The sequence below is a fragment of the Pinus tabuliformis genome, chromosome 7, assembly GCF_031772625.1.
Source record: "Pinus tabuliformis cultivar Carrire ecotype Pingquan chromosome 7, CPIR1, whole genome shotgun sequence".
NCBI lineage: Eukaryota > Viridiplantae > Streptophyta > Pinopsida > Pinales > Pinaceae > Pinus > Pinus tabuliformis.
Window position 1 is genome coordinate 1,677,603,077 of NC_142293.1, and position 27,154 is coordinate 1,677,630,230.

At 38.1% G+C, this 27,154-nt stretch overlaps 1 protein-coding gene across 1 annotated transcript in view; it reads left to right on the forward strand.

Annotated features, from left to right (window-relative positions):
• The first annotated feature begins 19,654 nt into the window (after positions 1-19,654).
• Positions 19,655-27,154, forward strand: part of LOC149254899 (uncharacterized) — a 207,310-nt gene continuing 199,810 nt past the window's right edge. The window contains exons 1-2 of the mRNA XM_089457141.1: positions 19,655-19,905; positions 24,672-24,698. Coding sequence (XP_089313267.1) covers positions 19,801-19,905; positions 24,672-24,698 — 132 coding nt within the window. The 5' untranslated portion in view covers positions 19,655-19,800. The remainder of the gene's footprint in view (positions 19,906-24,671; positions 24,699-27,154) is intronic.

Consider the following 27,154-nt stretch of genomic DNA (forward strand, 5'->3'; position numbering starts at 1 on the left):
ACCATTGTTATCGTCACTATATTCTTTTCTTATTATCAAGAAAATCATTTTACATCTTGTACTGGCACAAACTTTACCAGTACGTAGCCTCCTACCTACATGAGGCTATAAACTCCACAAATTCTCCATCTTTGACTGGAAGGAAACTACTACTCCCTGATCAAGTTTATCGACTCCTACCAGAAGGAATCTCCTACTCCCTCAACAAGTTTATTGGTTGCCACCAGAAGGAATATCCTACTCCCTCACTGAAGGCTATGATCCTCAGCACCTATGTGGACCACATTTCAAAATTTTCAAAATGGATCCACCTTTCTCAATCAACCATCAAGAACCAAAACCTGCAGACCATATGCTCAAACTGAATTCCAAACTACCAAACATTGAATAAGTTGAATAATTGAATACCAAATACCAATCACTGAATCTTTGAATACTAATTACACCTCTACAACCAATATACTAAGCCACAACCAAATCAATCCTATTAAATGTCAAATCAGCCAAGCCATAACACTATTAAGCCATGTCAAGCTAAATCATGTCAAGAGCCATGTCAAAACATAATTGACCGACATTATCAAATGTCAGCAAGACACATTCACTGTATCAAGGAATCCTTTCATAAACCCTGTCAGATCCCAAGCCCAACTCCTTTCACTGTCAAACTAACCAATGACGTCAAATGCCAAATCCTATCAAGTAATAACTCATCCAAGTCATAACTTTGTCAAGCCATATCAAGTCAAACCCTTCAACAATACATCTTCATTATTATGCCAAACCTTCTCTACATCAAATGCTATCTTTGAATGTATAACATGATCCAACTATCAACTCAATGTATATTGACTCAATGTAATGCCAAATACATCTATTCAACAATAACCATGTTATGCAATATCTCTGAAAAGTAGCAACATCATCAATAGGTATTCATGAAGGCAAGAGACACATAAAGGACAAGCAACATCATGTAGATCAACCAAAAAGAAATTCAAACAACTCTATCACAAGAATAAAACTGCAATCACAATAATAAAATTGTTGTCACAGGAAGAACATTGGTGCAATAGGAACCTTGTTAATAATCTATCTTATCCATTTCTCAAGCTTTTCACAAATAGACCATCATGGAACACATGTTAACCCAAAACACTTATTCCCTTATTCTCAATTAAAGTACAACATACTCAAGGAACTAGCAATGATGCCAGAAGAGCAACATCACACTCACTATCAAATATCCAAGCACAAGGACTTTTACAACAACATCATGAATTAGAATTCTGGGCAATAAAGACTTTTGTCAATTAAGATCTATCTCTACAGAAAGCAATAAACACTCTGTTCATAATCCTCTTGACCCTACAAACATCATTGTTAGCATACAAGATCTCTTCATTCCCTTTGGTATTTGCATATTCTTGATACACTAATGAGCCATAACATATATAACTGGTTGTATAGAATAAGTTCAATTAAATACCCGTGCAAGCATAAGACAAATCATAGATTTTTGCTACAACATTCTTCTATCAATGACTTTTTGCATCAATCATTAAGGCACTTATTTCAAAGCAAACTCAACAAGCGAATCTTAGCAAATCAAATCATTTGAACCACACATATTGATCACTGAACTGTCATAGCATAAATACAATATTTAAATGCTCTAACCAAATTGCATATTGAATAATAGAAGCCCAACACCATAAATATAAAAGTAGACTTTGTCCCACCTTATTTCAGCAATCTAAACCTTATAGTAATTAGTTAAATGAATACACACTTCTAACATTAAAAACAAGATAAATCGTGCAATTTTAGCGAATAGGGTCACACTATCCAATTTTGAGTTTGATTCAGAAATAAAACCTTCACTTCATGCAAAAACCAATGTAGGAGCAAATCTCTACATACAAAGGAGATTAAATAATTTTAATAAGAAGCCACCAAAATATTCCAAGCATATTGAACTGTCCATATCAATTGCAATTATTAAATGCGTAAAGCATTAATATATAACCCAAAAAATTGTCATTCGATCTCTCAAAAGGGCACATGGATTTTCAAGGGAAAAGTTATCGTATATCCTTGACGAGCATATTTCTTTGATAATTAAAGTGTTGAATAAACATGACAATGAACTCTAGAAAATTGACTATCGATCTCTATCCAATTATATTGTGGTGATCTCCAACAATTAACAAAAACAATTGAGTAACTTCTTCCTACACAAAACCAGATCTGACCAGATCGTACTGAAAATAGATAAGTTGTCAGTGCCAAAAAAAATGTACTTGAATCATCAAATATATGTGCACTTTTCATTGGTTTTGATTGGAGTAAAAGAATGAACATTGGTTGGAAGCATTATCACCTGCGCACTTGCCATATCACATACATTTACAAGATCTTCAATGCACTATATAATCTTGTAGAAACGTTTTTTACAAATTACCAAATTAATCATTGATAAAAGGAACAAAGCTGCTCTCTGCACATTTAGATCGAATTCTCCATGCCATACTCTAGAACAAACAACAAAGAAACACATATGTAGATCTCAGCCATGCGTATTGCCTAGATCAAATCAACCAAAATGCATTCTTTTGATCTTCGGAACTTGATCCCTCAAATCACATTGTGCTAGTGTAAATACATTTCAAAACATGCTTCACTTCCAAACAATTGCACACCATAATGATGAAAATATATTTCCCTTTATAGCCTTGCTTTCTTTGTCATTACTATGAGCGAAACTCTGGTTTTGGTTTGACTGTTTCAAAAATCTTGGGTACACTAATTTCAATTGATAAAATAATATTTAATTGTTATGACCATTTCAATGACCATAGCCTCAACATTATTTTTTAATTATTTATTTGGTCCAAGTTCATTTATCTCCTCCAATCATCAATGGCCTCAATGTTCACTTAGACCATATCATCGATCCTCACAATAAAATATGGAAGTGAATTGGTCCATTATAAATATTCTTTTTATGACAACGGATTGGTCCATAAATAAATAAAATATCTACCCATGATATTTTCAACGTTTATTTGAATAAATAATCACATTATAAAAATATTCTTGGACCACTATGACATTAATTAATGGATCATTGCAATAACCAACTAACCATTGGACCAAAAGAAAATTATCTATTTAAGATCACACTCCTTCCATTGAGGTTCTACACTTGTATTAAACACGTTACTTGTACCTTTATTGCTCTTATGAGTTTTGTATTGTTCTTGTGCAAATATTGTCTAGGTTGACATCAAGGACAACATATATCCATAATGCCAACACTTAGAACTACAAGGCTCCCGAATTTTGGATTAACATGTTGAACTTAGGTAGTGATTCTAGAGCTCAGAGGTGCAACACTCTCGATGGATAAGAAAGCCATAATTCCTATCAGAAGTAGGGATCCTCCTTCTAACATGGCTTGTGGTCAAAGTATTAATTTTATTAACCAATTTTGATACTAACCTTTGTTATGAAGTATATGTTATAGGATGCAAAATTACCTCTAACTATGTGACTAGGATTGAGTATATTAATGTAGTTTTAACTTTTACACTAACATTATTATTGTAATTGATACACTTGTCTCTCTCTCCCTCTACCCCCACACACACACATTAGTAACCACCATTTCTCTTTCTCTTTCACAACATAATTTGCCTTCACTCGATATCAACTCTTTTGTTGTCATCACTTAATCTAATCACTAGTTACCTTCCATAAACTTTACAAATATAGTGGTAACTACCATTTTGTATCTCTTCTCTTGCTCAACAAAAAATATCTTCATTATAAATCAACTCTTTTTGTGATCACTTAATCTAATCACTTGTTATCTTCCACAAGATCCTCTTGTTCACATGATATCATTCTTGGAGCAATTTGAGTCTATTTACTACAATCTCAGTAATACATATGTCCTATTTTCCACTTGATTTTTAATATACGCGAACATGATATTATGTAATTAATTTAATGAGATTCGATAAGGAATAAATATATAAACATTTTGTTAGAATTATTAAAGTTTACTATCATTAATGACTTAGTCAAAATTAGAGTTGTGAGATGTTTTATGAGATTGTAAGCTATTCCACTAATCTGTCTTATGATTTGTTGAATCACTTAGTCAGAATTGATATGATGAATCACTTAGAGGGCAGGATGTTGACATGGATTTGATTGTTAAAGTAATTATGGTTTGATCTACTTTAATATTTATCAATCAAACTTTAATCATTGTTTAAGAGATCTAGTGTAAACAACTTCAAAGACAAGCCCATATTTATTGGTTCATTCTGGAATACCATCAATGACTTAGTCAACAACATAGATCCATATTAAATCCATATATATTAAGCAATAAGATGGATCCCAATTCCTTAAGGTGTATATTTTTAATCATTTAATTCAATGTGATGTATTAATTCCTTCATAATAATTGACATAGAAAAACCGCGCCTTAAGAAATTCTACCCCTCTCACATAAATCACTTAGAGGGCATGATGTTGACATGGTTTTGATTGTTAAAGCAATTATGGTTTTGATCTACTTTAATCTTTATCAATCAAACTTTAATCATTGTTTAAGAGATCTAATGTAACCAACTTCAAAGACAACCCCATATTTAATGGTTCATTATGGAATACCATCAATGACCTAGTCAACAACATAGATCCATCTTAAATCCAGATCTATTAAGCAATAAGATGGATCCCAATTCCTTAAGGTGTATATTTTTAATCATTCAATTCAATGTGATGTATTAATTCCTTCATATTAATTGACATAGGAAAACCATACACCTTAAGAAATTATACCCCTCTCACATAAATTCGAATTTAAGATGGAACCATGTTGAATTTTTATTTTTAATTTTTGTCATATACATATTTACATAATTATTTATTTTTCTTACTACAAACTAAGTAGATGTTATTTTTTCTTTTTCCATAATCAATTCTTAATCAAAAGTGAATCTTTTTTTTGCAGGCAAGTAAGCATCTCTACATTAGAAAAAATATGTTACATAGTTTACAGTCCAAAGGTCACTGTGAGGCCTGGCCTCGAGGCCCAAATGAGAAAAAAATGATGCATACCATCTGCCCCAAAAGGGGAAACCAGATGGTATTTTAAGGAAGATAAAAGTTTGAGACATAATCATTGTTAATGTAAAAGTCAAAAAAGGATTATGAGAGAAGCTTCTGCCATAAATTCTATAGATATGGCCATTCAAATATATGCCATTTGGAGAACAAAGGAATGACTGTAGCAGATGAAGCAAGATAGAAAACTTGTTCATGTTGCATAATGACCCTTGTCCTTGCCACTTGTTGGAGCCCGCTTCACTTGACTAGGACATACATTGTCAACTTTCACATTGCCAGGAGGTTCTTCTTTTGTTGTTTTGTCCATTTTAAGGCAACCATAGGTGCTAGTGTCTTGTGGAGGGGGCATCTCGTCAATAGCATTAGTGGGGGGCTACTTTGAGCTCCTCTCTTTTATGACAAATCACTAACTTGGAGACCCCTAGGCTAGGAGGCCTCTATCTTGCGCTTCATCATCCAAGATGATGGAGGGAGAAGGGGGACAAGACTAATGGGTAGGAGGACGATCTTCATACCTTTCTAGGGAGCTTGAGGACATCAAGGTTGCAGGCACAGGTGGAAAGTTAATGACTATGGATCTGGAGAGGCTACGGAGAGAGACTCTGGTTCCATTAATGTGTGCATTTATTTCCTCCCTCTGTCTTTCATCTCTTACACTTGCTAGCTCCATTGTTTAGAGATGATGAGCCAACAAATTACGAACCGCCCGATGTCCATCCCCTATTCTTCTACGTTCCTCCACCTCTAAAGAGGCCACTATGCACCATATTTGATCAAGGATATCAATGTCAAATAACTCCATGCGGTTGCTAATCTAAGGAATGTTGGGAGGATGCCCTTGTCCTCTGCTACCCCACCGAGCGCAACTTGTCTCTCTGGTCATGGATGCAAATTGGGAGTCCAAGAATGTTGTGGAATGTTCGTTGGCAACAATAACAGGGGGAGCAATGAAATACCTGGGCTTACCCTCTTCAAAGCTCTGCATGGAGGAATGTAGGGGAGAACCGCATTACAGGTATAAAAACCAGGGCATGAGCATTAACAAAAACATTGAAGCGGTCAAATGGAAGATCACAATGAAGATGCAGAGGAAATGTGTGTGACAAGCGAGATTAACTTGAGAGAAAAACACTTGGAGGAGGACAATGACACATGGGCGCCATTTGACAGTGTCATATTCTTGATACACTAATGAGCCATAATGTATATGATTGGTTGTATAGAAGAAGTTCAATCAAAGACTACAAGCACAAGACAAGTCATAGATTTTGCTACAACATTCTTCTTTCAACAACTTTTTGCATAAATCATTAAGGCACTTGTTTCAAAGGAATCTCAACAAGCGAATCTTAGCAAATCAAATCATTTGAACCACAAATATTGATCACTAAATTGTCATAGCATAAATACAATATTTTACGCTCTAACCAAATTGCATACTGAATAATAGATGCCTCACACCATAGATATAAAAATAGACTATGTCCCAACTTATTTATGCAATCTAAACCTTATAGTAATCAATTAAATGAATGCAAATTTCCAACATTAAAAACAAGATAAATCATGCAATTTTAGCAAATAGGGTCGCACTGTCCAATTTTGAGTTTGATCTATAAATAAAACCTTCACTTCATGCAAAAAAACCAATGTAGGAGCAAATCTCTACATACAAAGGAGATTAAATAATTTTAATAAGCAGCCACCAAAATATTCCAAGCATATTGTAATGTCCATATCAATAGCAATTATTAAATGCATAAAGCATTAATATATAACCCAAAAAATTGCCAATCGATCTCTCAAAAGGGCACATGGATTTTCAAGGGAAAAGTTATGCGTATATCCTTGACGAGTAGATTTATTTGATAATTAAAGTGTTGAATAAACATGACAATGAACTCTAGAAAATTGACTATCGATCTCTATCCAATTATAGAGTGGTGATCTCCAACAATTAGCAAAAACAATTGTGTAAATTCTTCCTACGCACAACCAGATCTGACTTGATCATACTGAAAAAAGATAAGTTGTTAGTGGCAAACAAAATGTACAAGAATCATCAAATATATGTGCACTTTTCATTGGTTTTGATTGGAGTAAAATAATGAACACTGATTGGATGCATTATCACCTACGCACTCGCCATATCACATACATTTACAAGATCTTCAATGCACTATATAATCTTGTAGAAAAGATCTTTACAAAATTCCAAATTAACTGTTGATAAAAGGAACAAAGCCGCTCTCTGCACATTTAGATCGAATTCTCCATGCCAAACTCTAAAACAAAGAACAAAGAAACACATATGTAGATCTCAGCCATGCGTATTGCCTAGATCAAATCAACCAAAATGCATTCTTTTGATCTTCGAAACTTGATCCCTCAAATCACATCGTGCTAGTGTAAATACATTTTAAAACATGCTTCACTTCCAAACAATTGCACACCATAATGATGAAAATCTATTTCCCTTTATAGCCTTGCTTTCCTTGTGAAACTTTGGTTTTGGTTTGACTATTTCAAAAACCTTGGGTGCACGAATTTCAATTGATAACATAATATTTAATTGTTATGACCATGTCAACGACCCTAGCCTCAACATTTATTTTTTATTATTTATTTGGTCCAAGTTCATTTATCTCCTCCAACCATCAATGGCCTCAATGTTTACTTCGACCATATCATCGATCCTCACAATAAAATATGGAAGTGAATTGGTCCATTATAAATATTCTTTGTATGACAACTAATTGGTCCATAAATGAATAAAATATCTACCCATGCTCTTTTCAACATTTATTTTAATAACCAATCACATTATAAAAATATTCTTGGACCACTATGACATTAATTAATGGATCATTGCATTAACCAACTAACCATTGGACCAAAAAATATTTTCTCTCTTTAAGATCCCGCACCTTCCATTTAGGTCGTACACTTGTATTAAACACGTTCACCTGTACCTTTACTGCTCTTATGAGTTTTGTATTGTTCCAGTGCAAATATTGTCTAGGTTGACATCAAGGACACCATATAACCATAATGTCAACACTTAGAAGTACAAGGCTCTTGAATTTTGGATTAACATGTTGAACTTAGGCGGGGATTCTAGAGCTCAGAGGTGCAACACTATCGATGGATAAGAAAGCCATAATTCCTATCAGAAGTAGGGATTCTCTCTCTAACATGGCTTGTGGTCAAAGTCTTAATTTTATTAACCAATTTTGATACTAACCTTGGTCATGAAGTATATGTTATAGGATACAAAATTGACTCTAACTATGTGACTAGGATTGACTATATTAATGTAGTTTTAACTTTTACACTAACATTACTATTGTAATTGATACACTTGTCTCTCTCTCCCTCTCCCCCCCCCCCACACACATTGGTAACCACCATTTCTCTTTCACAACATAATTTGTCTTCATTGGATATCAACTCTTTTGTTGTCATCACTTAATCTAATCACTAGTTACCTTCCATAAACTTTACAAATATAGTGGTAACTACCATTTTGTATCTCTTCTCTTGCTCAACGAAAAATATCTTCATTATAAATCAACTCTTTTTGCGATCACTTGATCTAATCGCAAAAAGTTTACTATCATCAATGACTTAGTCAAAATTAGAGTTGTGAGATGTTTTATGAGATTGTAAGCTATTACGCTAATATATCTTATGATTTTTTAAATCACTTAGTCAAAATTGATATGATGAATCACTTAGAGGGTAGAATGTTGACATGGATTTGATTGTTAAGGCAACTATGGTTTTATCTACTTTAATATTTATCAATCAAACTTTAATCATTGTTTAAGAGACCTAGTGTAACCAACTTCAAAGACAAGCCCATATTTATTGGTTCATTATGGAATACCATCAATGACTTAGTTAGCAAAATAGATCCATCTTAAATCCAAATCTATTAAGCAATAAGATGGATCCCAATTCCTTAAGGTGTATATTTTTAATAATTTAATTCAACGCGATGTATTAATTCCTTCATATTAATTGACATAGAAAAACCTTACACCTTAAGAAATTCTATCCCTCTCACATAAATTCGAATTTAAGATGGAACCATGTTGATTTATTATTTTTAATTTTTTTCATATACATATTTACATAGTTATTTATTTTTCTTACTACAAACTAAGTAGATGTTATTTTTTTCTTTTTTCATAATCAATTCTTAATCAAAAGTGAAACTTTTTTTTTGTAAGCAAGTAAGCATCTCTACATTAGAAAAAATATGTTACATAGTTTACAGTCAAAAGGTCACTGTGAGGCATGGCTTGAAGGCCTAACTGAGAAAAACTTGATGCATACCATTTGCCGCAAAAGGGGAAACCATATGGTCTTTTAAGGAAGATAGAAGTTTGATACACAATCATAGTTCATGCAAAAAAAAGGATTGCGAGAGAAGCTTCTGCCATAAATTCTATTGATATGGCCATCAAAATATATGCAATTTGGAGAACAAAGGAATGACTGTAGCAGATGAAGCAAGATAGAAAACTTTTTCATGTTGCATACTTGCCCTTGCCCTTTCCCTTGCCACTTGTTGGAGCCTGCTTCACTTGTCTAGGACACACATCATCAACTTTCACATTGCGAGGAGGTTCTTCTTTTGTTGTTTCATCCACTGTTAGGCAACCATAGGTGCTAGTGTCTTGTGGAGGGTGCATCTCGTCAATAGAATTAGTGGGGGGCTACTTTGAGCTCCTCCCTTTGATGACAGATCACTAACTTGGATACCCCTAGGTTAGCAGGCCTCTATCTTGTGCTTCATCATCCAGGATGATGGGGGGAGAAGGGGGATAAGACTGATGGGTGGGAGGACGATCTTCATACCTTTCTAGGGAGCTCAAGTATTTCGAGGTTGCAAGCGCAAGTGGAAAGTTAATTCCTATGGATAGAGAGGCTATGGAGAGAGACTCTGGTTCCATTGACGTGTGTGTTCATTTCTTCCATCTGTTTTTCATCTCTTACACTTGCTAGCTTTGTTGTCCAGAGATGATGAGCCAACAAATTACGAACTGCCCAATGTCCATCCCCTATTCTTCTACATTCCTCCACCTCCAAGGAGGCCACTCTACGTCATATGTGATCAAGGAGATTCGGGTCAAATAACTCCATGTGGTCACTAATCTAAGGAATGTTGGGAGGATTCCCTTGTCCTCTGCTTCCCCACCGAGTGCGACCTCTCTCTATGGTCATGGATGCAAACTGGGAGTCCAAGAATGTTGTGCAATGTTTGCTGACAACAATAGCAGGGGAAGCAATGAAATACCTGGGCCTACCCTCTTCAAAAATTTGCATGAAGGAATGTAGGGGAGAACCGCATGACATGTATAAAAACCAAGACGTGAGCATTAACAAAAACATTGAAGCCGTCAGGTGGAAGATCACAATGAAGATGCAGAGGAAATGCATGTGACAAGCGATACTAACTTGAGAGCAAAACACTTGGAGGAGGACAATGACGCATGGGTGCCATTTGGTAGTCTTAGCCATCACCTTAATGAGTGTTATCCTGCCCAGATGGATAAGGTGCCAATGATGAGGGAGCACCCAGATCTAGAAGAAAAGTGAATCTTTGTTATTTTTATTATCACGTAATAAAATTAACATTTTTTTAATCATTTTTAATTCTAACTCAAAAACATAAATATACATTTACTTTAAAGTCCACTTGTATTTGTTTCTCTTAACTTTAACGTAAGTTTTAACATAATGTTATTTAATGTTTTTTTTTTAATTAGACACTTTGTATTACTAATGTCAAAAAGTTACATACATCTTTGAGTTTCCATGCTCTGGTTGACTTTGAGAGAGGTCAAGCCATAGATTGTACATTGTGATTTCCTTGCTTGATAAGAGCATTAGATAAACAAAAAGACCATGACATAATAGGATTGGACAGATTGAGACTAAGAGTAGATAGTGAGAACATGTACATTAAGAGTTTACTTAAGAGATGGGTAAGAGACATAATAGATGTTAGCTTGATCCTTCTGGCTTGGTTGTTGGAGCTTTCCTATAGATTGAGTTTTGACTACACATCCTGAGAAGCATATTGAGCTTTTGGTCCATGATTTCCATCATGTCTTCAAATTTTGCTATTTTTTGGATGTTTTGTTGTTGATCTATATGATAGTATGCGAAGATACATCCAAGAAGGATCTTGATGTGTCAGTAAACATTTACTACTTGCATGTAGCTGACATATCTGATACAGGTGGAGGTTCCTATGTTGGGAATCCATTGCTGGGTTTTTGCATGTACATGTTGATCAATAGTAAATCTATGATCCCATATGACTAGAGTTTCATAGTGAGCTATCTCTTGGCATAAAATTTCAGGAATGATTTGCTCATAATGAGATTGAGACTACCTAGCATCAGTTTGGGCACTGATCCAGACTTAAACAGGAACACAACAAATTACAGAGATAACCATAAACACAGATATGCAGCAGAAATAATACTTCATTTCATTAATGTAAAATACTGAAATATGCTTACAAACGGTAATGGAAATAAACTAGCTAGGGCGATGGTAGCTTATCTCTGAGGAGAGATGTGGTGGCTACATGCCTATGAACTGTGTTACAATGACGCTCGAAGGCCTATTTATTGTTGAGAAACAATGGAAAACCCTTAACATTCCAAAACCTAACCCTAGAAGATAAAACACCAAACTGTGGGCCCCGTTTGGGTAAATTGGTACACCAACTTCCCGGGGTCGTAACTTTGGCATACGATCTCCATTTGACGCGTACAATAGCTCGTTAGAAAGATCTATCCGAGCACTGCCACTTTGGGAGGCAACATGGGCCCATATTGGGAGGCCCCAGATTTCCAACAAAACGTCGTTTAGGGCCTCAAAACGGCTCCGGAAGTTCAGGACCCGAAAAACTGCTAAAAATAGTAAGTTGTGCTACAATTAAGGAAACTAAAAATGCTGAGAGAAACAATGGTGGGGGTCCAGGTGGACTTGGTAGGTGGCCACCAATATCCACCTGGATCATTCCTCCACCCTTAGGAAGCAATGGTCCCCATTGCGTTGAGTTCCTCCATGAGATGAGGAAACTTTTGCTGAACTTGTTCCCTGGTGAGCCACTTGCCCTGGTGAAGGAGTTAGCCTGCTTTGACAACTCGATACAGTTGGATATTCTGTTGGCGAGTGTTCTTGATCTGTGTATCCATGATCCGATCAGTTGTAGCTTGTTCCATGCAATCTGGATTTAATTCTGTGGGTGTGAGTTGTTCTGCAATGTCAGATGTGTCTAGCAATGGTGGAAAGTATGGCCGAAGACGGTCCACATTGAATACTGGGTGCAGGCCAAGGAATGGGGGAATGCTGAGCTCAAATGCATTGTCTCCCATAGCCTTAGTAATGGTGTAAGGACCATATCGGAGTGGTCTCAGTTTCCGATAGGCTCCAGTAAGGCGTTCCTTTTGCAAATGCAACCAGACTTTATCGCCCACCTGAAACTTGTGTTGCACCCGATGTTGATCATGTCTCTGCTTGTACTTGGCATTTGATTTCTCCATAATTTCATGGACCTGCTGGCGAATATGTTGGATGCGCTCAATGAAGCTGGTGGCCTTATCTGTTTCGGACTGGACATGAGCTGAATTTATGTGAGTAGCTGCAAGTGGCATGGCCACATCAATGGGACATAGTGGCTGGAATCCCAAACCCACCTGAAAAGTGCTATGGGCAGTGGAGCTGTGAAGAGCTCGGTTGTAGTTGTGCTGAACATAGGGGAGGCTCTCGTCCCATGTGCGTGGATGCTTTGAGTTATACATGCGCAGAATGTGCACAATCATCCTATTGACAACCTCTGTCTGGCCATCAGTTTGAGGATGGAAGGCCGTGGACTTCGTGAGTTTGGTGTCCAGCATTGACCAAAGACTGGACCAAAATGTGCTGAGGAACCGACTGTCCCGATCTGAGATGATAGATTGTGGGATCCCAAAGTGCACCCACACTCATTCAAAGAAGAGTTTAGCAGTGGCTTCTGCTGTGATATTCTTCTTGCAGGCCGCCATAATGGGCATCTTCGAGAACCTGTCGACGACCACAAAAACACAGTCATTTCCATGCTTTGTGGAAGGAAGGCCTGACATGTAATCCATGGAGATGGATTCCCAAGGTCGACTAGGGGTAGGCAACGGGGTATAGAGGCCTTGCTTCTTGATGGTCGGTTTGGAAATGGCACAGGCAGTACATGATCTGATGTACTTCCCAACATCTTGTCGAAGATTCGGCCAATAGAAATAATTTTGCAGTACTGCCACTGTTTTCTCGACCCCAAAATGCCAGCAGCCCGACTGTAGTGTGCTTCCCAAATCATCTTGGCACGCTCGCTTGAAGGAACACAAAGGTGACCCAGGTGGCATAACAGGGCATCCTGGAGGTGAAAATCTGGAACATGCCGATCCTCCAAGAGTGTCTGGTATGTGTGGCTGAATTCTGGGTCGCTTTTGTAGAGAAGTGGCCAACCAGACGTCTCGTGCCCACAAGAGTTGAGCACGGTGGTTAACGCCATGATCGGTGGTCGACTGAGGCAATCTGCAACATTATTGGTGCTGCCCTTCTTATACTTGATATTCAAGTGGAACTGTTGCAGGTATGTAGACCACTTCTGATGGCGATCATTCTGCAATTTCCCTTGGATCTGTATGAACTGCAGGGGTCGGTGGTCTGTGTGGATGACCGTTTCCTTCCCTAAAATGTAATGCTTCCATTGTCGGCACGCCTGTACAATGGAATACATCTCTTTATCATAAGTGGGGTACTTCCGGACTGTGTCTGAAAGTGTTTCACTGTGATATGCCACTGGATGTCCATTTTGAGTAAGGACTGCCCCAATAGCATAGTCAGAGGCATCTGTCTCGACCTCAAATGGTTGTTGTAAATCTGGTAACGCAAGCACTGGTGCCGTGCAAAGGCGATCCTTCAACTCTATGAATGCCTTCTGTTGAGATTCAGACCAAAAGAATTTTGCTTTCGCCCCTCCCTTGGTGACTTGGCTCAAGGGCCAAGTAATATGAGAAAACCCCAACACAAACCTGCGGTAGAAGTTGGCAAGACCTAGAATGCTGCAGAGCTCTGTTAGAGTGGTTGGAGATGGCCAATCCCGAATGACTTGGATCTTGGCTGGATCGACATGCACCCCCTGTTCATCAATGATGTATTCCAGATACTGAACTTGGGTCATCCCAAAAGTGCATTTCTCCAAATTGGCACATAGCTTGTGTTGCCGCAGTGTTTGGAGAACCTGTCGGATGTGGTGGAGGTGCTCTTCCCAACTCTGGCTGAAGATCAGAATGTCATCCAAGTATACTACTACAAAGGAGTTGGTGAATGGCCGCAATATGTCATCCATTAGCCTCATGAAGGTTGCAGGAGCATTCGTCAATCCGAAAGGCATAACCAACCATTCGAAAAGGCCCTCCTTAGATTTGAAGGCAATATTCCACACATAAGAGGGTTCGATTGGTACCTGGTGATATCCTGACTTCAGATCGATCTTGCTGAAATATTTCGCTCCCTTTAGTTGGTCCAGGAGGTCATCAATCCGTGGGATCGGGTACCTATTACGGACAGTGATCTTGTTCAGCGCCCGATAGTTAATACAGAGTCTCCACGTCCCATCCTTCTTCTGTACCAACACGATCGGGCTCCCACAAGGCGATGAACTCGGACGGATGTGACCTTTCTGCAGGAGCTCCTGAATCTGTCTCTTGATTTCATTGTTCTCCAAAACGGAGCGCCGATAAATTGGTCCATTGGGCAGTGGCGCACCTGGGGTCAGATCGATGGAGTGCTTGACCTGACAGTGTAGAGGAACCCCTACAAGGGAGGTGAAGATGTCCTCGTACTCCTCCACAACCTTGTCCATCTGTAGTTGTCGTGCAGAGGGACCCCGTCTGGAGGCCACGACCACCGTCTTCTTCTTTTCTTGAGGGCGTATCATCAGGAAAACAAATTTCCTGGTTTTGGAAATTATCTTACTGCATTGTTTTGCAGTAATCAAAGAGATAACGGTAGGTGGTGCTAGCTCTGGTATCCTGTACAACTTATTTCCCAATGTAATAATAACAACACAGGGCCTTGATTCATACACAGCATGTCGCTTCCACAAGTATGGTTGTCCTAATAATACATCACAAACTTCAAGGGGAGCAATGTCGCACAATACCTCATCCGTGAAGGGCTTGATGTTGTATGGAAGGCGACACTGCTGGCTCACGCGAAGATCTCGTCCTTGGTGAAGCCACCCAATGGTGTATGGTTGTGGATGTGCTGTGGTCGGTAAGCCCAACTACTTCACGACCTCTGCCGAAATGAGGTTCTTTTGACTCCCGCTATCAACAATGAACTGTATCGGGGAGCCCTTTACCCACATCTGGGAGTGGAAGAGACGCTCCTCCTCCTCTGGATCTTCGGGTTCATTTTTCAGGATCTTGGCGGTAGCAATAGTGGCATTGGGATCCGCATCAATGATTTGCTTCCCTTTGTCATTCCCGTTATCGGGTTCTGACTCAGAGTCGGAACATGCATCTGATTCTGAAACCTTTAGCTCAGCCACCAGTGACTGCTTGACCCGACACTCACTTGTGTTGTGAGTGGAGCTCTTGTGGAACTCACACCATTTTCCCGTGTCCTTTTTCGGCTTCACGGTGCTGTTCTTTGCTTGCAACTTCGGTGGGTTGTCTTGGGTTGTCCCGCCTTGGCTTTGTCTTTTGTTCTGTGGTTTAGGGGCACCTTTCCCCTGCTTTGGATTCACTGATCCAAAGTCTCGCTTCTTTTGTTTAAACTTCTGCTCGACCTTGACGGCATATCGGTATGCTGCGCCGAGCGAGGAGATGTTCAGGAATTGTATTTCTTCCTAGATGTACTTGTGCAGGCAGCCACGGTATTTGAGTATCAAATGTTGCTCCGAATCCTTGATACCCAACTTTGTGCGAAGGGTATGGAAAAGATTGGTGAACTCCGGCACGTCTTGGTCCCTTCCCTGCCGCAGCGTGGTCCACTTTATGTATTTATCCTCATAGCTTCCGATAGGGTAGTACTGCTCCTTGATGGCATCCCGGAATGAATTCCAGGTGGGTGTGGCTGAAAATAGTGAGCCAGTAATTTCATCCTTATGCTCGCAGTAGGTTTCCCACCAGTCCTTGACGTGGGGGGCTGCTTTGAGAAGAGCGAAAACAATCTTTTCCCGACTAGAAGATTCATGAACAGAAAAATAACCCTCTAGCAGATTTAACCATTTATCTACGACATCTGCGTCTATCTGACCCTCGAATATGGGGATTTCAAAATTAACTTGTACCTTAAAGGGCGTAGCATTTCCAGAGTAGCTGCTGGAAGCCGATGTGTCGCTTCTAGGTAGCCGCTGAAGGATCTAGGCAAAGCTGTCCATCATCGCGTTCCATTGTCGCTCGAGGGCTTCTTCGAGCAAGATTTTGATGGGATCTCCTGCCCCCTCGTCTTTCTTCTCATCCGCCATGGGAGGCCGTCGGGATTTGCGAGGCTGGTCTTGCAAAGGTTCGACCAGTTCAAGCCCTAACTCCTTATATCCCAACCTTGTTGGGGACATGTAAAGAAAAATAGAGAAAAAGCAGACCACTCTGATACCACTGATCCGGACTTAAACAGGAACGCAACAAATTACAGAGATAACCATAAACACAGATATGCAGCAGAAATAATACTTCATTTCATTAATGTAAAATACTGAAATATGCTTACAAACGGTAATGGAAATAAACTAGCTAGGGCGATGGTAGCTTATCTATGAGGAGAGTTGTGGTGGCTACATGCCTCTGAACTGTGTTACAATGAGGCTCGAAGGCCTATTTATTGTTGAGAAACAATGGAAAACCCTTAACATTCCAAAACCTAACCCTAGAAGATGAAACACCAAACTGTGGGCCCCGTTTGGGTAAATTGGTACACCAACTTCCCGGGGTTGCAACTTTGGTATACGATCTCCGTTTAACGCGTACAATAGCTCGTTATAAAGATCTATCCGAGCACTCCAACTTTGGGAGAAAACATGGACCCATGTTGCCCCAGATTTCCAAAAAAACGTCGTTTAGGGCCTCAAAATGGCTCCGGAAGTTCACGACCCGAAAAATTGCTAAAAATAGTAAGTTGTGCTACAATTAAGGAAACTGAAAATGCTGAGAGAAACAATGGTGGGGGTCCAGGTGGACTTGGCAGGTGGCCACCAATATCCACCTGGATCAGGCACGTTGTTGGGTAATAGGAGGAGTGCTTCTAGGTAGAGGAGAGGAGGGGAAGGGACGTCCTTTGCACTTTCTTTGGCGAGATGATGAGGGAGTGTCGCATGTCATTATGCTGGGAGGAAATTGGCTGAGGCGAGGACCAAAGAGATGAGGTTTGAAGGGAGGATAATTCGACTACAGGGAGAAGTTGGTGGGTTTGAGTGGTAGGGGCTTAAGAGGAGTGCTTTGAAAGTAGGTGAACTAAGTTAGGAAGATTGGTAGGATTGCAGGACGGTGAGAATTCCAATTCAAAAGTGAGCACTTGGTAATGAAACACCAATCCACATGCCAAAAATACCAAGGAATGGGCCAATTAACAAGAATTCGAGACAAAAGAAATCAAATTGTAGGGATAAATATCTTACCATGAGGTGGGGAGAGTGCATTATAAAGAGACAAATGAGCCAAGCTACGACCCCTACAACTCTGATAGCCTCTAAAGGATGATGCGTCAGATTGGAGTGGATGAAGTGCTAGAATGGGGTTACATTGCCCTGATAAATGGGTGAAGACACCTCGAGAAGCATAATTTTCCCAAGATTGAGAGAGGGCATTTTGTGTGTCAATTGATTGTACTAGTCAAGCTTTAAGAAGGTGCTTGCCGGAGCCGAATTGTCGTCTTGAGGATGCCTAGTACCAAGAGGATGATTATTGGAGATGTTGTTGGGAGGCTTGTCCTTGAAGGAAGGAGAATAAATAGTTTGAAAATGATGAGTGGTCCTGCCCAATTGATGGTGTAGAGTGGCCATTTCTCGTGGTGTGGCAACATAGTATCAAGCCGAGGTTGTATAGCTCGTGTGAGCTTGATTGTTTTTCGGAGTCTCTGAAATGCGCGATGCAGTGGTGACGCGTTGAGTTGGTTTGCGGTGGGTGGCAGACCCACCTTGGGGGATAATGTTATTTAGTGTTACATGAAAACATCTCCCCCATATTGGATTGTAAAACACCTAGTTATCCTTAATGCAAAGATTGATCAAATATCTCTCTAAGAGTGACATCTCTATTGGTCAAGGTTAATGAGAAAGAGATCAATTAAGTTGATGAAAGATGTAATAATGTTGCACATGTCTACCTTAAATTAGTTCTATTAGTAAGAATTTGTATTGTGAACCATATGCTTTGATGTATGAAATAGTTGTATGGGATAGAGAGCTATGAGATTGTCATATGAAATTGTGAGCCAATATCTTACTTGGTAGTTATATCTCCACTACATTGTTAAATTGAGTAAATTGTAATTTCATTTTTAAATATTATTAAACTACACAACCTAATGGAATAGAGATTAGTGACAACGAATTAAGAGTTTGATATCTATAATAAAGTTTCAAATCTTATAAATTCTATCCAATACCTTAATCAAGTTTGTTTCACAAGTTGTTCCAATACTTTGAAGTAATGATTCAAACATCCCAAGGAGCAAGAGTTGAAAAACTTTGTAGTGATTGAAACACCCCAACAAGTAAAAGTTAAGAAACAAACAACCTAAAAAATATAGATTAAACTTAAAGTACTAAAAAAATCATAAACTTGTAATTATTATTTTTTAAAACCTAAAAAAATTAATAATTAGCTTAAGATTTATTTAAGTGAAATTCATATTCAAATCCAATTGACCACCACTATAATTGATAGACTCATGTAAATAGGCTACAAACTAACACTTCCACATTCACAAAAATTTCCCACTCATAAAAACTTGTACCTTGTAACCTTTGACTCAAGACCTAAAATCTGATTAAAAATTTAAACTCCGTGCAGGGATTCAATTATAGAGTTCAGGCTTCTGTGATCCATATCAAGTTTGTGAGAGATTTTTCGGCGAAAATCACATGGAATACCATTTGTCGACGCGTTTCGAACCAACTAGTGTGATTCATCGTCAGGACAAGTTGATGATGAACCACACTAGTTGGTTCGAAACGCATCCACAAATGATATTCCATATGATTTTCGTCAAAAAATCTCTCACAAATTTAAACTCCATTGAAAAAAAGAAAATCGTAAACCTGCCTTCCAACCTTTTAACAAACCTATAATTTATTTATCCCAAAACATACATCCCAAAAAATAACCCAACTCTAACGAAACTATGGTGTCTTTTTATTAAAAAAAATTAGATTAATATTTAATGACGATGATCACATGGACTCTGGAATTATCTCCTGTGGGAATTTCTCAAATGACTTCTTGTGGAAATTTAACCATGAATAACTTTGTAAATACAGCAGTGACTCGGGAGCATTGAAAATCATAGGAGCGAACGGCATAAAATCTGTTAAGTTTGTTCAAGGGCTTCAAGCGGCGCAAAAGCAGATTGCAGGGCAAAGAGATGGGTGGATCCAGGTCAATGGAGATGCTGTTCATGCTTCTCATCTGCATTGCACGCCCCATTGCCGCCGTAGATGATAAATGTGCAGCTTGTAAAGCAGTTGCTGTGAGTTCCTCTCACATATATTCTTCTCACCCAATTACCATTTTTTCTGTTTTGGACATGTTTGATCAGAAATAGATAGAATCTTCCAGCATGACAATGTACATTCATAAGCAGAACACCACAGATAATAAATCGGTCGAGACTGTATCCTTTTGGGCATTGATTCTTTGCCAACGTAGGTTAGGTTCATCCACTTACAATTTCACTCATGGTAGTGCCGGTGGGGTACTCTCCAAATCACCCTCCCTCAAAAGAGGGGGAGTGAATGGTAAAAGCTCATTAATTTGTCTTTGCATTCCCCAAAGAGAAGGCGTGCCCTGCCCATATAGATGTCTGCTCGAAATAGGTGATGGACACTAGTTTGTTTCCAAATGTCCAAAATTCCTGCAGCGATTGGACCATCACAGTTTTCCTCATTTTTTAGCATGTGCGATATTTCTCAACTAGCATTCCGCGAAGAGAAGACATGCCTGCCCATATAGGTATCTGCTCGAAATAGGTGATGGACACTAGTTTGTCTCCAAATGTCCAAAAATCCTGCAGCAATTGAACCATCACAATTTTCCTCATTTTTGACATGTGCGATATTTCCCCACTAGATATTGATATATATATATATATATATATATATATATATATATATATATTCTCTGTGTACAGTGTGAATATATCTGTTTTCAATTTTAAGTTTGATTGTTTCGCACATACAACATGTTGGTATATGAGCAGCCATACACAAACATTTACACACAGAAACTTGCACTTAAGAACCGCAGTTTCCTCTTAACGATCACATTGTATTAATTTACAACAATCAGACATCACTCTCTTAGTTACATCAGGCGTCATTATATGCAATTGAGGTGCTCATAACAAGATTTGTAATATAGCTAATTGGTTCAACCATCTCCATAACTATCTCCACAATATCTCTACGAAGATCTCCATGAATCTCTATTGATTCTATGTGATCTCCATCCCTAACTTCTCTCATATTCTTCATGACCATATCTAGACTTTTTTTACATAGTCTGCTTTCATTAATGTATTATAATGATTTCATTGCATCATAAGTATGAATTATTCCTTCATACTCCCCTTAAGAATACCTGTGATTCAATCTGGATGTCTTGAGTTGTTTTCATCTTTAGTCTTCTGCACTCTGCATCATCTTCGGTCTTCTTCATCTGCATCCTCAATTGTTGTTGTTTTTTTGTCTCAATATGCACTGCATCTTTCTTTGATTCTTTGATAATTCCTACATCTTGGGTCAATCATTTGGACTACATTGTCTTTATATCAAGGATTTTTTTAGCTTACACTTGACCTTCTCATGGGTTTTCTATGGGTTATCCTCAATCATTACATCATACTTAGGGTTTTCCTTGCCTCACCCTCAACTATCACAATTTTGAAGTGGTTTCGGCTTATCACGAATTATTAATTTCATCAAGTTGTTTTGGCTGGCCAGAAACCTGCCTCTGTCATTACAAAGTGGTTTTTGGTTTACCATGAAGTATTACAAAAAATACTCATGATTCATTTGACTCAAAGAAATGACTCCATAAGTTGACAAATCTTTCCTAAAAATGGTTAACTTATCCTTAATGACATCTAACTTTTGGAGAACCAACTAACTCATGAACTTTGTATGAGAGATATTTTTGTACTGTGTACATAGGAAGACTCGATCATGTAAAATCCTTTCAAACTAAAACTGACTTTTGGCCATCCATTCACATCTATCCAACCATAATGTACTGTGATGATCATGATTTTTAAGACCACAAACACTGCAAGGATATAAATTCCAACACTTAGCTTAGTCAATGGATGGAATAGGCTTTTGGATCCCTGTGCAAATCATGTTGTACCGTTGTTGTGAGCAGGGATGTAAGAATTGTTGAAAAATCAGATCCGATTTAGGTTGACATGGGCTGGTTTGAGGCTGAAAAATCAGTTGATTAGTGAGGAAGACGAGTGTAGAATGGTGGACAGTTATCGTGTGATAAGGTATATACTATAAAGAGCACAAGAAGTAGGAGATGCTGAGTAGTGTAACAAACTCTCCATTGGCAAAAAATTGGTTGGGAAATTAACAAAATTGAGAAAGAAATCAGTAAAACATGCATCATCTGAAAAGCTTGGAAAACATGTCACCCAAAGAACTCAGGAAAGTTTAAGAAAATCGTCTGAAAATTTAACAATGATGCCAAGAATGCTTCAGGAGAAGATTGCTGATTTGGATGTCGAGATAGAGAATAACAAGTTTGGAGATGAAAAGGAAGAGGAACTTCCACAATTCAATGAGCTAGAGCAAGTGGAAGGCAGTAAAAAGAAGGCAAGCAGTGTGTTCAACAGGGTTTTGTTGATTTAGTGTCTTCTGTTTCTAATATTGTTGAGTCTCCGGTTGATAAAGCAGCAGATAAGTTGAGTTGAGGAAAACACACTCGGATTCTAAAATAAAATTGGATTTGTCCAAGGTAGATCCAAGGCAAATTTTCGTGCTTAGATGAAGAGAATGGTAGAGAGGTGCAATTTGCAGGTGTGGATCAGCTACAAGAAGGCGAAGTTGTAGGTATGGATGAGACTCTCTATACATTATGGCAGGCCCCAGAAGCCTAGCTGGCATGGTATAATATAGTTTGGTACCGAGGTGTAGAAATGAAAATCTCTTTGGAATTTATACCAACTTCTACATCTGTGGTAGGTAGGCTAACGTTTCCAACCAACATTGACTCTCATTTGATTAAAGAGCCAGTGGTTGGTGAGGTGACGTATTTAGCATCGGCCACACCAGTTACATGTTATGTAGGAAACTTATTTTCATTTGGTGGCAACTTCCATATTTGATTTTTGGAGTAAATCTGAGAGGCGTGTTGCATACATCTTTGACATGTTTGGTCCACAAAAGGTTGCATTTTGGGGCAAATGGTTGATTTTTATATGACCATTGAGGGGGGAGTATTACAGTTAGAATATTATTGTTGAAAATGTAGCAAGTAAGATCTTTTGGCTTGTGCCTTAGCCAGTGAAGACCTCGAATTGTCCTCATGAGTTAGACTTCAGTTAGGATAAGTTATTTCCAGTTTACTGGAATAATCATCAAGTTAACATGCATAGAGTTGGAGCTTCAGTTAAAGAGGACTCTTCATCAGTTTGACTATAGAACGAGGTGGCAGTTAGCAGTTAAGTTAGAGCGAGTTAGTCTTCAGTGAAGAAAGAGCTTGTTTGATCTCCAGTGTTGATTGGAGAGAGCACGAGTTAACAACTCCAGTTATGATTGGAAGGAGTGCGAGTAACACTCTTAGTTAACTCGCTATAAGAGCTCGAGTTCTAAATTAAGCTAGGCGTCCTTGCATGGATCGAAATTCACCTATAAAGAGAGGACGAAGGCACAAGTAAATAACAATTGTTTGGTGCACAAAGGTTTGTGACAAGACAGAGCTCACGAGTTTGTTAGAGAGCCTTGATTGTGGAGTGTAGGAATTGTGTCCTAAGAAATAGGAGCCACAAGTGTGCTAGGATTTAGGAGCTGTTTGTGCGCTAGAAAGAGGAACTTGGGTCCTAAAAAATAGGAGTCCAAGTGCTCTAGGAAATAGGAGATCAGCGCAAGAAATAAGGGGCTCAAGTGCGCAAGGAAGGAGGAGCAGAATTGAAGCAAGACATCAGGGTGAGAAATAAGGGGCTCAAGTGTGCAAGGAAGGAGGAGCAGAATTGAAGCAATACAGCAGGGTTTGCGGAGCAAGTCAAGGAGGCAGCAGAGGAAGAATTGTGTGCAGGAACTGAGATCAAGTAGTGATCAAGGCAGGCCAAAATCAGTTGTATCAGCTGAGAATTGTGTGAGAAGCAGAACACTTTCTCAAGAGAGACAGATTTATTTGTAATAGATTCAATTGCTCCAAGAACAATCAATAAAATAGCCACATCAAGCAAGCAGGTTTTCCCTGTTGGGTTTCCTGAGAAAAATAAGTGTGTCAATTTGTGTAATGTGTTTTTATCTCTGTGTTTTTATTCCGCTGCTTATAAGTTGTTAAGAGGCTCTGTATCTTGGTGAAAGTTAACTAGTTTCAGTTTTCAGTTATTCATCTAAGTAGTTGCAGAGTTTCATGGAAATTTAACAATTATAATGGTCATATGTTAATTACAATGAAGATGTACTCCAGGTTAATAAAGTCACATGTCATATTTAACTTAGCATAAACAGTTAATTAGTTTCTATATATGGGAATACGAACAATATCTCAGTCAATGTACTCACATAAAAGATGTGTTTTAAAATGTAACGTATGCTATTCCAATGGTTCTCTCTCTCTCTTTTGCTGGTCTATTCGTTTTCTGCTATTGTTGTTTGCATTTACCAATAATTTTGGCTCTGTTCTTTTTGTTTTGACTATTTAAAATCTCAAGCTACTACCAAACTATTGGTGTTTGGAAGACCATGTAACATTTAAAAAAATCATGGTTATATTATATGGCCACTTGTCAATTCTTGGAGGAAGGAAGTTTTGATTTTTTTTTTTTCTCGGTGAGTAGAGGAATCGGCAACTAGGCCAGTCTTGCACTCATGTGAGAGACAGTTTTGATTATTTAGCAAGATTTTTTTATCTTTTCAAATGAGGGCAAGCATTCATTGTGTTATATGTTACTAGATTCTCTGTATAATGAAACAGATCCATGTTTAAATAATACACTTCATTCTGAGAGTAGAACTGAATTTATTTTTGAGAATTTAATTCTAAGAAGCAAATTATTTTCTTGTGCAGGTGGAGCTGGAGGCTGCACTTACTAATGTAAATATTTTTATCACCTATTTTCACGTTCCATCTCCTTATTTAAGATCACTGTAAAGTAAGGAAACTGTTAGCACATGTTTACATACTGCTGCCGTTTCATGATTCTTGATAATGGTTTGTTAGATGTCTGATATTATCTCTCTATGTTCCATAGATCTTTTATTCTGCCTCTTTGTGTTTGTACTTCAACAAATCTAGTTTATATAATAGTATTAATTACAGATTACACATGCCACAAATTTGTTTATAAATATGTCCTTTGCTGTTAATTTTTGGTATGTTCTATGCTTAAGAGCAATTTACTTCAATTTCTTTATTAGCCCAATATCAATATCCAGTTTAGCAATCACATCAGCATGATAGTAAAATGCAGATAGAACATAAACATAAACAGTAGAAGACAAGCCAAGACAAGAGGACACAAGATGTGGCACCAGCCAGGGACAAACCCCAATGTGGGGAAACCCTTGATCAATTCTTCTTATATTCTTCAATAGTTCAGCAGAGAGAGATAGTACAAATTTACAAATCTGATAATTTATGACAGCAGCAGAAAAACCCTAACCAGAAAAGTCAACGCTGGTCAAACAGGGCAGAATTCTTCCTCTAAACAGCTCAGTCAAATCCAGTCGACTTCAGCCTTCAACAGCAAATCCAAACAGTTCTGAAAAATTGAGTCAAAGTCTGGTCAACTGAAGTCAAACTGCAGCCAGCAACTAGGGCAGTCAACGCTGGTCAAACCAAAGGTCAGATCACCTCGGTTTTAGTGCCCAGATCTGCAGCCAGCCAAGGAGAAGCTGCCTCACCCAATCTGCAGTCAAAGGGAGGTCAACGCTGGTCAACGCAGCCCCTGAAATTTGGCCAACGCTGGTCAACATAGTCAAACAGTGAGAACAGAAAACGTCCTCCTTCCTTCGCACGTGTGAGAGAAACCTGCCAGTTTTGCGTACCCAATCAAGTGAGGAGAGAGAGATGTGATGAGATGAGATGATGAAATGATGCCTTGAGGTCTCCTCCTTTTATATACAACGTTGAGAATGAACGGGGGGTAAAAATGCCTGTTTTGTTTGTTGGCCAACCTGGACAATTTGTCAATAATACAAATAAATTCATATCTTCATTTTTACATGTCGGAATCGGATGATCTTTAGATCAATCCTACACCTCTCGAAGAGAGGAATCCAAGAAAAATATCAGCTGTCATCATTTTCTATTAGGAAATAAGAACTGTTTACAAATTTCCATATTGCATAATGCTATTTTTTTTGAGAATGTAGCATAATGTACCCTCTTAGTTTACTTATTCTGCCATCTGTACTATGCTGAACTGTACTTTTAGTTGAGAGCTCAACTGAAAGTCGCTTTGCATGGGCATTCAAAGCTAAATAGCGCTTTGTTTAATCACAAGTTTTATTTATTTTTTCCATTGTAGTATAACCAACCATGGTCAGCAGTATAAGTCCCACCATAACTAATAGTTTCTAAGGGTGTTTAGATGTTAGTGATACATATTTGCTTTTGACAAGATCATGCATATTTGTTTGAGGTTATGAAAATAGGTTGTTAGTTGTTAAGCCAATGTTTACTGTTACAACAAAATCTGGGACCCTGGTGCAAAGCCTCGCTAGGTGATATAGACAATGTGTAACAATGAGAGTGCCACCACTATCAACTTAGCAACTACTCCCCTCATTTTAGTGATGGATATAATCCAACACAAGGGAGGCTTCCCTAGTAGATCTTAGGGATCAAATAACCCAATCAAATTAAGCTAAGAGCCTCCTAAGGATTCAAGAATGATTTACCACCAAGGAATAAGGTTAAACAATTAAGGTTTAAGGTGAATTTGCGAGGTGATTTCTAGATTTGAGTTCAAAGGGTTCTATGGCTCTTTGAAGGTTTACGACAATAAATAAAGGCTCAATAGAGTTCCTCAAACACACATAATCAATAAACTACACTTTGCTGGAGTAGACTAGCATCTAAACTTAGAAATTGCAGCAATAGACTGGTTTATAACAGCCAGAAATCTAACACCAAAAACTATGATAATAAAGTGAAAAATGAGGGCTAATGTTAAGAGTAAACCAGATAATTAATAACAACATTTTTCTGTGGTTGAAAAGCATATAACAACAATTAAAACCCTAGACATCAGTCCTAATTTATTGCTGAAAAATACACTTAAAATGACACTTTCACTTTTTCAATAAATTCCAAACAAACCAAACCCTAGGACAATAACATCCAAGATATTAAATGCTTAAACCCTAATTAATGATTTTGCTGTAATTAAACGCTAATTTACCCTAAAACAATCAAATTAAATGTTTTTATCAGTATAACTGATTATTACAAAAGAGAGAGAACTAGTGCCTTTCTCAATCCAAGGTTAATGGAGTATAGGAAGGAAAAAACTTGAAGAATTTGGAGTAGGGATAAGGCTCGATTTC